This window comes from Bidens hawaiensis, unplaced genomic scaffold (genome assembly GCF_021521415.1).
Source record: "Bidens hawaiensis isolate Kalapana, Puna unplaced genomic scaffold, B.hawaiensis_p1.1 tig00033528_1, whole genome shotgun sequence".
Lineage (NCBI taxonomy): Eukaryota > Viridiplantae > Streptophyta > Magnoliopsida > Asterales > Asteraceae > Bidens > Bidens hawaiensis.
In genome coordinates this window covers 158,644-173,121 of record NW_027495751.1, presented here as the reverse complement: position 1 = coordinate 173,121, position 14,478 = coordinate 158,644, and the positions used below count along the sequence as shown (strand labels likewise).

At 37.5% G+C, this 14,478-nt stretch overlaps 1 protein-coding gene across 1 annotated transcript; it reads right to left on the bottom strand.

Moving 5' to 3' along the window:
* Window positions 1–3,604: 3,604 nt before the first annotated feature.
* On the bottom strand, window positions 3,605–14,047 carry LOC143584990 (alpha-1,3-mannosyl-glycoprotein 2-beta-N-acetylglucosaminyltransferase-like). Its single transcript, XM_077066893.1, has 17 exons — window positions 14,027–14,047; window positions 13,435–13,522; window positions 12,734–12,796; window positions 12,613–12,647; window positions 12,462–12,538; window positions 12,321–12,366; window positions 12,153–12,215; window positions 11,774–11,840; window positions 8,577–8,651; window positions 8,417–8,486; window positions 5,109–5,170; window positions 4,914–5,004; window positions 4,738–4,831; window positions 4,339–4,401; window positions 4,218–4,256; window positions 3,973–4,143; window positions 3,605–3,872 (listed from the first exon to the last, which is right to left on the bottom strand). Exons 1-17 carry the CDS (start codon window positions 14,045–14,047, stop codon window positions 3,756–3,758), a joined length of 1,242 nt encoding a protein of 413 aa, XP_076923008.1. The 3' UTR covers window positions 3,605–3,755.
* Window positions 14,048–14,478: the final 431 nt, after the last annotated feature.

Here is a 14,478-nt window from a genome sequence, read left to right as displayed (position 1 = left end):
GAATCTGCTTAAATTGAGTACGATGATGGTTGTCTTGTGATTTTGTCACATTTTGTGTTGTGGGTCCCAGAAATATTTATACATTAAAGTTTGTCGTTTCTTTGAGATTAAATGTTATTCCTAGTTAAGAGTTGCATATTGCACTAATTAATAATTATCCTAAAAAGAGTGCAACTTAAAACTCTTTTGTAGTATTCACTCAAAAGAACGATGAGATTCATGGGGTTGACTTGAATACATGATGCCACTCCAAAATGTGAACCAATCTTACAAGGTTGTCGAGAAATTACAAGAGAAAAATTAACATAATTCATATCATGCACAACTCACTTTTGTTCACTTACAAAAGGGGCAAGCATGCGTATAGGGATCATGACAAATAACAAATGCCACACGAAGCAATTAACCTTCAAGGCACAAAATACCCAATTAATAAATGAAATTAGGTGACCACAACTTTCATTAGTCAAGTAAACTTTCATTAGTGGGGCGGCAAACTGAGGGCAACAAGGAAGAGGAACCCCCCCCCCCCCAACACGCGGCGATAAGAGGGGCGACATTCATTTGTCACGCGATTTTAGTTTGGAAATAATGTATATATGTAGGGCCCTCAGGTGGGCAAAAGTGAAACTGCACTAATTTTGACGTTATTTTACTAATTTTGTGAAAATAACGAAAAAAAGTAGTGGAAGGTTAATCAAGCATCAAGTGGTGGCATTAATGGTCGAAAGACAAAAGTACATGCACCAATCCGCCGATGTCTCAATGGTTGAGTGTTATGTGCCTTATGTCCAATGCTTGATGCAAAACTACTATCGAGTCAGGGGTCTCACCAGAAGCAGCCTCTCTATTCCTACGGGGTAGAGGTAAGGTTGTCTACATATTACCCTCCTCAAACCTTACTATAGTTTCCCTATTGGTGGGATTTACTGAATATGATGATAATTTGAGTTTGGAAATAATGATTTTTTAATATGTTGTGTGTAATATATACATACACACACATATATATTGGAGTACAATACTACTACATCTCTAAAATGAAAATCGTTCATTTGCTGACATGACGCCACGTGTCAAAAATCACCCCCATTTTGTAGCCCTCCACTACACATAGCTAAGGGTATCCGGGGTCAATCTAGGTTGGTCGGCAACACCTCCGCCAACCCCATTTCGGTTTAAACTGGGTTGTGTTTCGGCTTAGCGAAACCATAGGGTGGGAGAGAGAAAAAAATGAGCCATTAAACAATCATAATATTTCTTAATACTTTATTTATTTTTATCTTTTTATTTTTAAAGTTTCATACACCCATGATAAATATCATTAAATCCTCATGTCATTTCACTTTAAATTAAATTGATTACGTAGATCTAAAAACAAGCTAATGGGATTTGGGCCAACTCATCGGAAACCTTCCAAGGCACATTATTATCTTAAATCAGATTATCTCATCCTTATGATCTTGAATAGAGGTGTACAAAACCGGTTTTAAACCCAAACCAAACCGGTTTGGTCGGTTGGTCAAAAACAGTTTGACTTAAACCGGTTCGGTTATAAACTGGTTTACAAGCAAGATATGCCGGTTTGGTCACGTCGGTTCGGTTCAGTTTATAAACCGGTTTAACCAGTTTTATACCGGTTTTCCTCAAACTGGTTTGGTATATCTTAAGGGGACCCGGTCCTGAAACTGGTGGTTTGGGTCAGTTTGTGAACTGGTTTGGGTGAAACCGGTTTTAAACCCAAACCGGTTCGGTTCAGTTTGCCTAAAACACTCCAAACCGGTTTTTTTTTACACCTCTAATTTTCAATGACCACGATGGGATAAATTGAAGAATAATGAAACAAAAAAAAAGAAAAAATTTATTTTATAAATCTCGTTTTATAATTGTACATGCTACGCACGTTATGATCTTGAATGTTTGATAGCATGTAAGTAAACCATGGCAACATTTATCTGAGATAAAACAAATTGTTATACTAGGAAGATGATTTTATTTATTTTTTTACAAAAAGATTATCGAACAACTTATATAAATAAAGTTAAAAAGTTCATCTAATAGTGGCTATGGGAAGCCCAGATCAGAATATAAGAAGTCGTATTTTGACCATATGAAGTTAGTGAGCTCGAACCTCGGGTAACACAGGTTGTCAAATGGTGTTGAGACAGGACTTATGTCAATATGTCATGCCAAGGCTTCCTACGCGGAAGAAGAGAGAATGAGATATGGACGCTCGTGAACTGACTCTGGTGCCACTAATGTGTACAAAGCGGAAGAAGAGAACATGGGATATGGACGCTTGTGACGAGAACGTCTAGCCCGTAAAGACATTTGCACAAATTTCATTCATTATAAGTTGGATCATTTTCTAATTTGTTTAGATTCATCCAATTGGTTCATATGTTAATTTATGAACTTTTCTGCAATCCTCCTTTATTCTAATAGACACTCATGCGTAGGAAGGTTTGGTGTCGTTTGATTTGGACGGAGCGTAGGTTTGATCCGGTTGTCTTCGGTGTTAAAGCTATAATAATTTTGTCTACTAGACCTTGCTATTTTTAAACTGAAACACAGTCAAACAAAAACTGCCCATGCCATGTTTTGTTGGCTTCTGATTATAGGACATTAGTTTAGTGTAGTACAAGGAGCAAGTACATGTACAGTACAATGTTGGATCCTATAACATGATTCCTCCCCATTTCTTGGATGAATATTTTGAGATGTGTTTATACAAGTACATCAAGATTGATGTGTTTGTGAACGACGAAGCTCAGCCATCGGCAATTTGATTCGAGTCGGTTTGACTTTGTTGTCTCCGTCGTTTACAAACACATCGAACTAGACATGCTTCCAAGGTTACTTGAGGATCAAGGAAACCTCCTGATGGCCGCGCTTTAAGAAGATGCAAATCAGGTAATCCTATAACATGAAAAATCGTTATTATTTATATGTTTTTACCATTTCAATTTCATTGATCATATATAATATCAGTGTATTTAGTAAACCTTTAACCAAACAACTTTCTTGTTATGCATATGTTTATTGTGTGTATATGGTTCTTAAACGGCTGAGAAGTTCATGGGCTATCTTGTTCAAAGCTCGTATCAAGACAGGTTTAAAACGAGCTTGAACTGAGACGAGCTCAAACCTATATTGGACCAGATTTAATAAATGAACTAAATAATGGATATATTACATTATACTAAAAAAAGGAGCCGGACGTGAATATTAAGCATAAAGCTTGAAGCGGCCTCGTTTACACCCTAGTTTTGACCTGCTATCCAACCTACGGAACCATCTCTAATGCCAATTCACTAGATCATAGAAACCATGTTTGTATTAAAAATGATCATCATCATCGTCGTACTCAGCATATCCCACCAATAGCAAAGCTATGGTAGGGTCTGAGGAGGGTAAGATGTAGGCAGCCTTACCTCTACCCCATAGGGATAGAGAGGCTGCTTCCGGTGAGACCCCCGGCTCGATTCGAACCTTTTGCAGGTCTAAGCAACATGAAAGACCATGTTACATGGTTAGCACCACCACAAAGCCAAAGAGCTTAGGGTTTAATTCCAACTTGATTCAATAATGTTTGATGACTATATATGAAATCTCTTGTGCCTATATGAAAATTTGTGTAGTTTGGTTTGGTTTATACAGTAAAATCCAAAATAAGAAATAGAATACTCACATAACTACATGTATCTACCTAGTTTCTTAGATGAAATTCTGGTACCATTTAGAAACTACCTATATCAAGAACTTTTTATTCCCAACTGTTGAAGAGAATTTGGTCCAACAAGAAATACGCGCTTAAACGATTGGTGTCGGAAAACAACAACGCCCTTATACGCAGTCCTTGGTACACCATCCTAAATACAATATAAAACACGAGATATTATTTATTACATAGCTTGTTTTCAATAAGATAGTGAAATAAATTTAAAGGTCATTGACATGGAAATGTGATACCTTCCACTCTTCAAAAATGCCAAATTGTCGGGCAATGTTTTCAAAATGTGATTGATTGGTATAATGAATACGCACGTCTCCATTGGCATTATTCGTCTTCAAAACAAGATCATTTCCAAATATAGGCTTTGCATTTTTCAAGAGGTCAGCATAATGCTTCACAAACTTATCCTGCAAACAAAGTAACAAACCATAAGTCATACTCAAAATGTCAATTAAACGAATTTTAATTGTGAAATATGTACCTCCATTAGGTAGCTCAAGTTGGTTGACTTCCAATCAACCTTAAGTTTCAATAATAATTGATGAAATGACAAAATACCGAAGAACCCACATTATATACGTAAAATATAAGTTGTTACATACCTTAACATTGTTCAGTTTGATAGGTTTTAGATATTGTTCAAAGAACTGTCCTAAACTAGAACCCTGAAAAAAAATAATAAAATTAGTCAAGTATTTCTGAAAATGCATAAAAAGTAACCAACTTATTTTAGGCCAGAAAAAAACCATTTAATTTAAAAAAAAATGATTTAAGTTAATTACTTATGACAAACATTTTCCAGTGCGTGTCAAGGAAAAAAGTCAACATGATCAAAGGTGACGCGCTTTCATTTTTTACCAGTTACCAGGTCAGATTACCTTAAACTGAAATTCTTGAAAGTTGGTCACCTTAAATCAACATTTTTGACAATTTTATGTTTTTTCTGGCATAAAATATGAAACCATTCATGCTTAAAAAAAAATTCTAATTAAGATACCTACATGCTCCCCAAAATTGTAAGTTCTGCATACTTCTGGACGAATAAATTGCCGCCCTTTGTGATTTTCTTTTAATCTTAACCAATCATCCCAGTAAGTAATATTATGTCAAAGAAAATTCTCACTTACACAAAAATATAAATAAAAATAACAAATGATTTGCATCTTGTAAAGGATATGCTTTTGGCCATTTTGGAGAAAGCTCATCCCATGTAGGTTTAGTTAGCATCCATCCAAGACCAGGGAAAAAATCAGACCGATATAATGCATCTGTAAGATGTGGCGTTTAAGCGGACACGAGGTCTGAGTTTGGAGAATTAACCAAAGGAAAATAATGTGTTTCACTGTTTAAAGTAAGCAAAAGTTAGACTTACAAGGATCATGCACAAATTGTTTTTGCCCGTTGTCATTCCACGAAGAGATAGCCATGATTGACCTATCACGATTTTAACAATACGGATTGCAAAATTAATAATTATTTAAATTTAACAGATTTCATAAATACAGAGTTATAGCATATGTTATCATAATTAGATCTGTAAATGTACCGAGTGAACACGAACGAAGCATGTCCGTGTTCATTATTTCAATTTTAACCAAACAAAAGATTGAAAATGAACAACTAAACGAATGAGTATTTCTTGTTAGTGTTCATTCGATAAGAAAACGAGTAAGCTCGTGTATGTTCATTCATTAAAATTATAATTGAACAGTATAACTTAACATAGACAAACGAGCATAACCGAAACAGAACCAATGTTTTGTGCTTGAAGGAGCGGATTCCATGCCTGGGCCATTTCTTCAAATTGTTGCGTCAATTAAACAATGTTTCAAATTAGATACGATGCTCTTTGACGAAGGCGTTGGAAGATTGAAGGTGTATGAGGAGCCAGGAAATGGCGGACATTCAAGGTGGTTTGTTGTTAGCTAGTCAAGAAAATCCGCACGGGTGTAAACATTGTGGCGTTGGAAGTTTAAAACCGAGATGACTTTGGATGTGGTTGGGGAAGAAGTCGTGGGTCCGTGAAGAGCCGAGACGGTAATGCGTATTTCCGGGATAAAAGCCACGTGAAATGTTATACGTGTGGTGAATTTGGTCACTATAACGAGTGTCCAAAACTGAATCAAGAAGCGAATTTAATTGAAGAGGGACAGATTTTGGGTCCCGGCTAAAATTAGCCATGTGAATGAATAAATAATTAAGGAGGTGATTGTTGGGTTAATCGTTTATTTACCGAGTCAAAAGTATGGGTCATCAGTTGGTATTAATATCATTTCTAGTTTAAAGGTTGGTCTACATGAATTAAGCTAAAGGTTCACATGCTAGAACCTTAAATTAAGCATTATTATTTTATATTTTGGTTTATTGAATTGGTATTTGGGTTTCACAGACTTATATGGAAGTGTACGTTGGTGGTGCACGTCAGGTACAAGATTATGCCATACCTAGTACCGGTTCTATGGGTAGTATTTTATTTGTTATTTTCATGTTAGCACGTTGCTGCTGTGTACGGCTATATATAGCCTCTTTTGTTTGATGAATAAAGCTGCATTGTTCACCTTTTACTTTCTGAATTCACTTTAATATAATTATACATCTTCTTTCTCCTGCACTTTCATCTCGAACAAAGTGCTTCTGTTCTTTTGATTGAGGCCTGATAACCATCACTTGGTAACAGAGCAACTTCAAGCTGGATCAGATCCAACTTACAACCCCTTCAAACGAACGAAGCTCTGATACCAATCACCAAGAGTTGGTTATCAGGCCTCAATAAAAAGACCGAAGCACTTGATCGAGATGAAAGTGCAAGAGAAAGAGGCTATATATGTTATATAGCCATACATAACAGCAATGTGCTAACATGAAAATAGCAAATAAAATACTACCTAGAGAGCCGGTACTACGTATGACCCAATCTTCTGCCTGACGTGCACCACCAACGTACACTACCATATAAGTTGCTCAAACCCAAATACCAAGTCTAACTAATTAAATACACCAAAATAACAAATGCTTAATCTAAGATTCCAGCATGGAGTCCACATAAGCCTTTAGCTTATTCCATGTAAACGAGCCTTTAAACTAAAAATGATATAAAATACCAACTGATGACCCATACTCGTGAGTCGTGAGTTGTAACCCGGTAAATAAACGATTAACCCAACAATCACCACCTTAATCGTTTATTCATACCATTCATTCAAATGGCTATTATTAACCGAGACCCAAAATTGGTTCCTTTTCAATTCGCTTCTTGATTTTTCTAGATCACGCTCATAGTAGTAGTGACCAAATTCACCACGCTTATAATATTTCACGTGGCTTTTATCCCGAAAACACTCATTACCATCTCGACTCTTCACATAACCACAATCTTTTCCCCGGCCACATCCAAAGTCATCTCGGTTTGAACTTCCAACGCCACAATGTTTACACCTGCGCAGTTTTTCTTGACTAGCTAACAACAAACCACCTTGAATGTCCTCCATTTTCCCTGCTCCTTTTATTTGCTCCGCGTACGCCTTCAATTTTCCAACGGCTTTGTCAAGGAGCATCGTATCTAACTCGAAACATTGTTCAATTAAGGCCATGATTTGAATATATGGCCTAGGCATGGAATCGAGTAGCCTTTTCACCAAATCTACTTCTTCAAGCTCATATCCAAAGCTCCTTGTCAATTTTGTTGTGAAATCATGAATCATCGACCGGTTCACCCTCCATACGCAAACTCTCAAGCTCCCTCTTCAACGTTGCAAGTCGAACCGCTCTCACCCGATCCATTCCGAAATATCGCGTTTTCAGTCCATCCTACACTTGTTCTAGGTCGGTGTTCTCGCCATTGCAATACCATCTCCTCGAGTATAGCTTAAAATAAGAAGGCAAACGCTTGTTTCGTCTTCCTTGCATCCGGTTCTTCACCTAGTGTCCTTGGTTCAACCGTCTCCCATTAACCCGTGTGCATCCATAATTGACTTCACTTTGGCCGCCCATACCGGATAATTCGTAGGGGTCAAAATTAGATATTGGTATGTCATTGAGCCACCTTCTTTAGCAGGTACCAAAGCCATTTTTTTCTTCCTTTTGACAGTTTTACCCTTTTTCCAATGAACCTGTTCCAAGAGAGCTATTCCACCGATCAAGAAAACAAGCTACCGCCTATACCGATTTCTTTAACCCGCTAAACAAACAAAATCCAAAGCCACCAGCTCTGACATATCCTTTCCATTCGTTTTTCACGCACCTCCATCGGTTAGACTCTTTTCCACACAATGAGGTCAATCAAAAGCAGAAGCTGCTTTTGTGACTGTTCAACCTTTGATCAGATCCAGCTGACAACCCCTTCAAACGAGACGAACTGATGACCGATACTCATGACCCGGTAAATAAACAATTAACAGAACAACTAAAACTAGACTAAGGTGTAATGGGCCTAAAAATTTACATTGAATAAATTAAAAACATAAACGAATGAACTTAAACTAACGAACATAAATGAACGCAATAAACGAACATAAATGATTGAACAATAGATGTGTTCTTGTTCATTTATTAACTAAACACGCATAAATTCGGTTCATGTTCGCTCGATTATTAAATAAATGAAATTCTCACCAAACGGTTCACTGAACGTTCGGTTCGGTTCATTTACAGGCCTAATCAAAGTTCATGCAGAAGACTTACTTATCTTTATCAAGTAGATCCGCTCCAGCCTCAAAATAATCAAAAAAATCAGGAGCGATCTCCATATCATCTGCATCCAACAAGTAACCATTATCAGCATTTGTTTTCATATCTTAAGAAACAAGAAAGTAAACAAAGTGATGTGCTTTAAAGTTCATACCTTCAAGTATGATAACCCCATCAAAATTATGTTTGTAAAACAACTGATCAAGTGCCCACTGTTGGGTTCGTAGGCCTTGTTGGCCCGGTTTATTATATGAAGTCAAAAGAGGAGACGGGTGTGGGCGGTCAGGCCCAAGCCCGGCCAGGTTTAGATTTCTTGCATAATAATTTACTAACCCTAGTTCAGTCTCTATATAAACAACATTATGTACTTGTAATATTTGGTCACTCAATAAAGAAATACCTAGTTGCCACCCGTGGACGTAGGTCAGTTTAGACCGAACCACGTTAAATCCTCGTGTACGTTTACTGCTTTCGTGTGTGTGTTCAGTTTCGTGTGTGCGTTTAATCCTAACAAGTGGTATCTAGAGCTTAGGTTGGGATCACACGAAGAACACGGGAACCAGCCGAGTCGCCCCCAAACCTTCCGCCGCCACCACCCTACTGCGCTAGGGTTTCGCCGCCGCTACAGTTTTCTTATTGTCGTTGGGGTTTACGCCGCCGACGATCGCGACTTGGGTTCTATCGAGCGCCACATCACCACCAGTTTTAATCGTGATTAGGGCTTCGCGAAACAATTATCAGTTATTTGAACGAGCATCATTGTTTGTCGCTCAGAAATACACTTGGGCCGCCGACGTTGTTAGTAATTGACCAGAAAAGAAGAGTTTGAATTGTTTCACTTTTTTTTAGGAGTTCACGCCACCCAATTGTTTATTTGTTTTGAGCAGGAGCAAATATCCACTAAGAAGTTGGACCAAATCAAGTTTTTTCTAATTTGGGCCTTGTGAAAACAAAGCAGGCCCGTATTGATTGTGTGGGCCACGTTTGGGTTGTTTAGCCCATAAATAAATTTGGGTCAACATCGTAGTTGCAAAGTATGAGCCAAGAACAGTTAAATCAAGATCCTATTTTATTGAAGAACAGTTGTTAAGTCAGAAGAATCGTTTAAAGAAACAAAGAACTAGTGCCAACCGCGTTTGTCAGGTTTTATCGTTTCGGTTAAAGTTTCTGTTTTCTGATTTACAGTTCGTATTTCCGTTGCGTATAAATAGGTTGATTTTTTAACAGAGTTCAGTAGAACAATCGTTAAGTTCAGGCTCGTGTTGCTGTGTCTGTCTCTGTTTTATCCAGTTTTTCGTTTTAGTCATTGCCATGGCAGAAGACGGAAAGTATTCGATACAGAAGTTTGACGGACAGAAGTTCGGTTGGTGGAAGATGCAGATTGAGGCACTACTTTGTCAGAAAGACTTGGATGTAGTGTTTGAGGATGAAAAACCAGAAAAGTTGTCAGAAGCAGATTGGAAGAAGTTAGACAAGAAAGCTAGGGCTTGTATTACTTTGTCGTTGTCGGAAGATGTGGCGTTCATCATGAAAGAAACCACAGCCCGTGGTATGATGGAGGCACTATCCAACATGTATGAGAAGCCTTCGGCAGCGAATAAAGTCTATCTTATCCGAGAGCTAGTGACAACAAGAATGAAAGAGGGTGGGTCAGTTACAACTCATATCAATAATCTTAATTCGATCTTGTCCCGCTTAGTGTCAGTTGACATTAAGTTTGATGATGAAGTTCAAGGCCTCTTGTTATTATCTTCTTTGCCCGACAGTTGGTCGCAAACAGTGACTGCAGTTTGTAGTTCGTCTACAAATATTACTTTCGATGGGATTCGAGATCTGATTCTGGGAGAAGATTCAAGACGCAGAAGTTCAGGTGAATCATCAGGCAATATGCTAGTCACAGAAGGTAGAGGTAGGGGAAAACAGCGAGGCAGTGGGAGCAGGAAGAGGAGTCAGTCTAAGACTCGTAAGGATATTGAATGTTGGGGTTGTAAAGAGAAAGGACACTTCATGAATCAGTGTCCGAATGGTAAGAAAGAGGTGAACGTTACAGAAGACGACACAGATGACGGGGTCAGTAGTGATGAGGCTTTGGTTTGTAGTGTTGAGAGTAGCGTTGATGCTTGGGTGATGGATTCTGGTGCATCGTTTCATGCCACTCACTGTAGTGAAACGATGAAGAATCTTAAATTTGGGGATTTTGGAAAGGTTCGACTAGCGAATGATGATATTTTAGAGGTTACGGGTATGGGAGACGTTGATTTGATAACTTCAGCCGGTACTTCTTGGACTTTGAAAGACGTGAGGGTTATTCCAAGTTTGAAGAAACGGTTGATTTCAGTTGGGCAGTTGGATGACTAGGGTTACGATGTTAAGTTCGGGAATGGGCAGTGGAAAGTAGTCAAAGGGAATCTCGTTGTTGCTCGTGGCAAGAAAATGGGTTCGTTGTATATGGTCGATATGTCACCGAAAGGAGTGGATCCAGTTTTGGTGAAAGACAAAGTCCGGTTCACAGAATCTCGTGGGCAGAAGAAGGTTCGTTTTGCAAGTAACAAACCCAGAGCCAAAGTGAAGATTCAGGATGAACGAGCTAGGAAGGTTAAATCAGTTGGGGGACATCGTGACAGTCGGAGCACAGGTCGTGTTTCAGTTACAGTTCCAGGTCGACAGTGGATTAAGAAAACCAGTATTCCAGCTGTAAAAATCTCTCCAATGAATTACTTGCTGAATATGGAGAGTGTTTGTTCTCAGGTTATCTCAGGATCCGGTAGTTCGTTACAGTGGGAGCCGGTAGGGACAGAGAATGGGTCAGGGGCAGTTTCAGCCGTGACTGACGTGTTGGAGCTCCGGGGAGCTTCAACGGGCCTTCAGGTTAATTGATGAGAAGGCGGTGGCAACTAGAAGAAGTTTAATGTTCAGATTACAGAAGTACAATCAGGAGTGCAGACGAGAGTACTCAAGGCCTCCGAGTGGGAGATTGTTGGGTTCGTAGGCCTTGTTGGCCCGGTTTATTATATGAAGTCAAAAGAGGAGACGGGTGTGGGCGGTCAGGCCCAAGCCCGGCCCGGTTTAGATTTCTTGCATAATAATTTACTAACCCTAGTTCAGTCTCTATATAAACAACATTATGTACTTGTAATATTTGGTCACTCAATAAAGAAATACCTAGTTGCCACCCGTGGACGTAGGTCAGTTTAGACCGAACCACGTTAAATCCTCGTGTACGTTTACTGCTTTCGTGTGTGTGTTCAGTTTCGTGTGTGCGTTTAATCCTAACACCCACTTGTAGTGACCTGAAAATATGGAGGTAAATTGGTATTCCATACAAGCATGTTTTATTAAATTTTTACCCACAGGCTATCTTGTAATATGCAATTAACTCCCCGGGCCTTTCAGTAGTTACAGGTTCATAATCCAAGTGCTGCAAGAATACGAAAATAGATTTCAACACATTGGAACTAGAGGTGGAAAATGGGCAGGTGGAAATGGGTATTTTTTAAAGTGGGTCGGGTCGGGGTTGGACCACACTTTTTCACCCATTCTTTAGTATTATAAATATTAGATATAATTATGTGGAGCTTATTACCAAATAGTGATACATTTTTTTCTAATAAAGAAGCTTAAAAGGTTGTAAAGCATTTAAATACACTTTGGGCCACTTTCGACCCGCTTACACATTTGACCCATTAGAGGTCAAATATAATCCATATCAGCCCAATTCTGAAAATATTACCTGCATGTAGGTCAGCTGATCAAAACCCATAGCCTTTGTTCTAACATCCGCATTTGACCCGTCCTGAAATTAATATAATAATAATAATAATAATAATAATAATAATAATAATAATAATATCATAAACCAATTTTCCAACAGCGAGTGTGTTAAGGCTGTTAGACATACCTGTGACACAAACATCGGAAACTTTAACGCAACAGAGCTATGATAACTAAAAATCACGAAGAATGGAGATATAATTAATTTATGAAGTTTAGTTAACTTATTATAAAAATAAAAGTAAGATGGTATTTACATACAACGTACTTTAAGATAGATTTAATGGTCCGTTCAAGATAATCAGCACGATTGCAAGCCATAATCACAACAGCTGCCACTGGCACCTAAAATGATGAAGTATATTCATGTACAAAAAAATCAAGAAATTATAACAAAGTTCTGAATTTTTTATCCAAACCTGTGCATCCTGTATCAAACTTCTAACGCCTTTCTCTAAAAGTTAATATAAAAGAAGCCTTTTATTATTCCAAGATGAGATATTCATAAAATAGACGATCATGATGATGCTATGAGCTTACTTTCAAGATCTTGAACAACAGCCCTCAATTGTTCACACTCGTTTTCTTGACGTTTTATTTTCTCTGAAACATCAGTAAATAAGACAAAATACCATGCATGTAAATGAAATGAACGTCCATTTGGCAGGAAGTTCGCTTATGTTAGTTTATTTAACAGGCAATCGAACATGAACGAAATTTTTTTTGAACTTAGTTAAACGAACGAACATGAACACAAGCCTTTGTTAATTCATTTATGTTCGTTCGTTTATGTTCATTTATACTCGTTGGTTTACATTTGTTTAACTTCGTTTGTTTACGTTTGTTTATATATGCGTTTGAATACTTTAGGCCCACTACAATTTAATCTTATTTTTATAAAAGTAAAATACCACCAATTACAATTTACTCTAAATTAAAATATCACTCATTACACCTTAGTCTAGTTTTATGAATTTTACAGGCACGAGTGCACAACAGATTGATGTTCACGTTTAATTTTTATTGGTGTTCGCTCAATTAAGTTTGTTCATCTATGTTCGTGAACCGTGCGTTTATACTATTAACAAACGAACATGAACACACACATTTTCTTAACGAACGAACACAAACAAGAAAACCCCGTTCGTTTAAATGCTCACATTCGATCATTTCTTCAACTAAAGTTAAACGAACACGACATTCCATGTTCGTATTCGTTCGGTTCGTATACGATCCAGTACCTTCCAAACCCACAATATTTTCCTGATGAGTGCCAATTTGACCGATTAGTAACCGCATTTGATTCCTGCAATTATTTTCAGCTTCCACCTGTTATGAATATATGATTCAATAATTCACCATATCACTTAATCCACATAAAACAAGAAGCCAATTATTATCACAGTCTTGTAGAACAATATCATAAAAGCCCCAAAGTGTGCAGGTGAGGTCTTGGGCTAAAACCGGACCAAAAACCAAAGTTTCGTTTTCTTTTTGGTATTTTCATAACCATTTGGTTTTCGGGTTCAATTCGGTTTTTTGGGTTTTGCTAATAGGGCTATTAATTTTCGGGCCAAAGAAATTTGCCCCATGATAATTTGAAATTGAGCACAATATTTTATAAAAAAAATGTATATTAATAATGAATAAAATATTGTACATTTTGGCCACAATATTAAGAGGTAATAGAAGATACCTGCATTTAAAACAATTTAATCTCGGCCAAATGTATAAACATATACAATTCAACGAAAAGCAATTCAACAAATCGTTTGGTTTGGTGCACACCCAATTGAATAAATTGAATAATCAAGTAAGCCTATGTATACTTACAGCAGTTGCAAGTATCTGCATAGTGAGATTGTGTGGAAAACAGGTTCACCTACATACATGTATGAATTATTAGCAATTGGGTATGTATGTATGTATATATTGAAAGAAAGATTGAAAGCTACCTGTGTGTAGATGAATACGAGTGCAACCAGTATCACCAGATATCTCAAGGACCATCTTCCCATACTGGATGGATCACAACAGTCTTCTTGCGGGTCAACGCTGTAAGCCTCGGGTTGGCCAACCGAGTAACCCAAATACTCGGACGGATTAACAATAGCTGGTTAGGTAAGTCTTTACTTTTACACTAAAATACAAAGAAAAAACAGAAAACAAAATAAAGTACATACTTAAAAGAAAGAAAATGTTAATTAAGTTATTGAGTTGTGTAATGGCTTATAAAGCTTTGCAATTAGATCATATTTAATTGAAAAGTTTTTAAGGAAATAAAA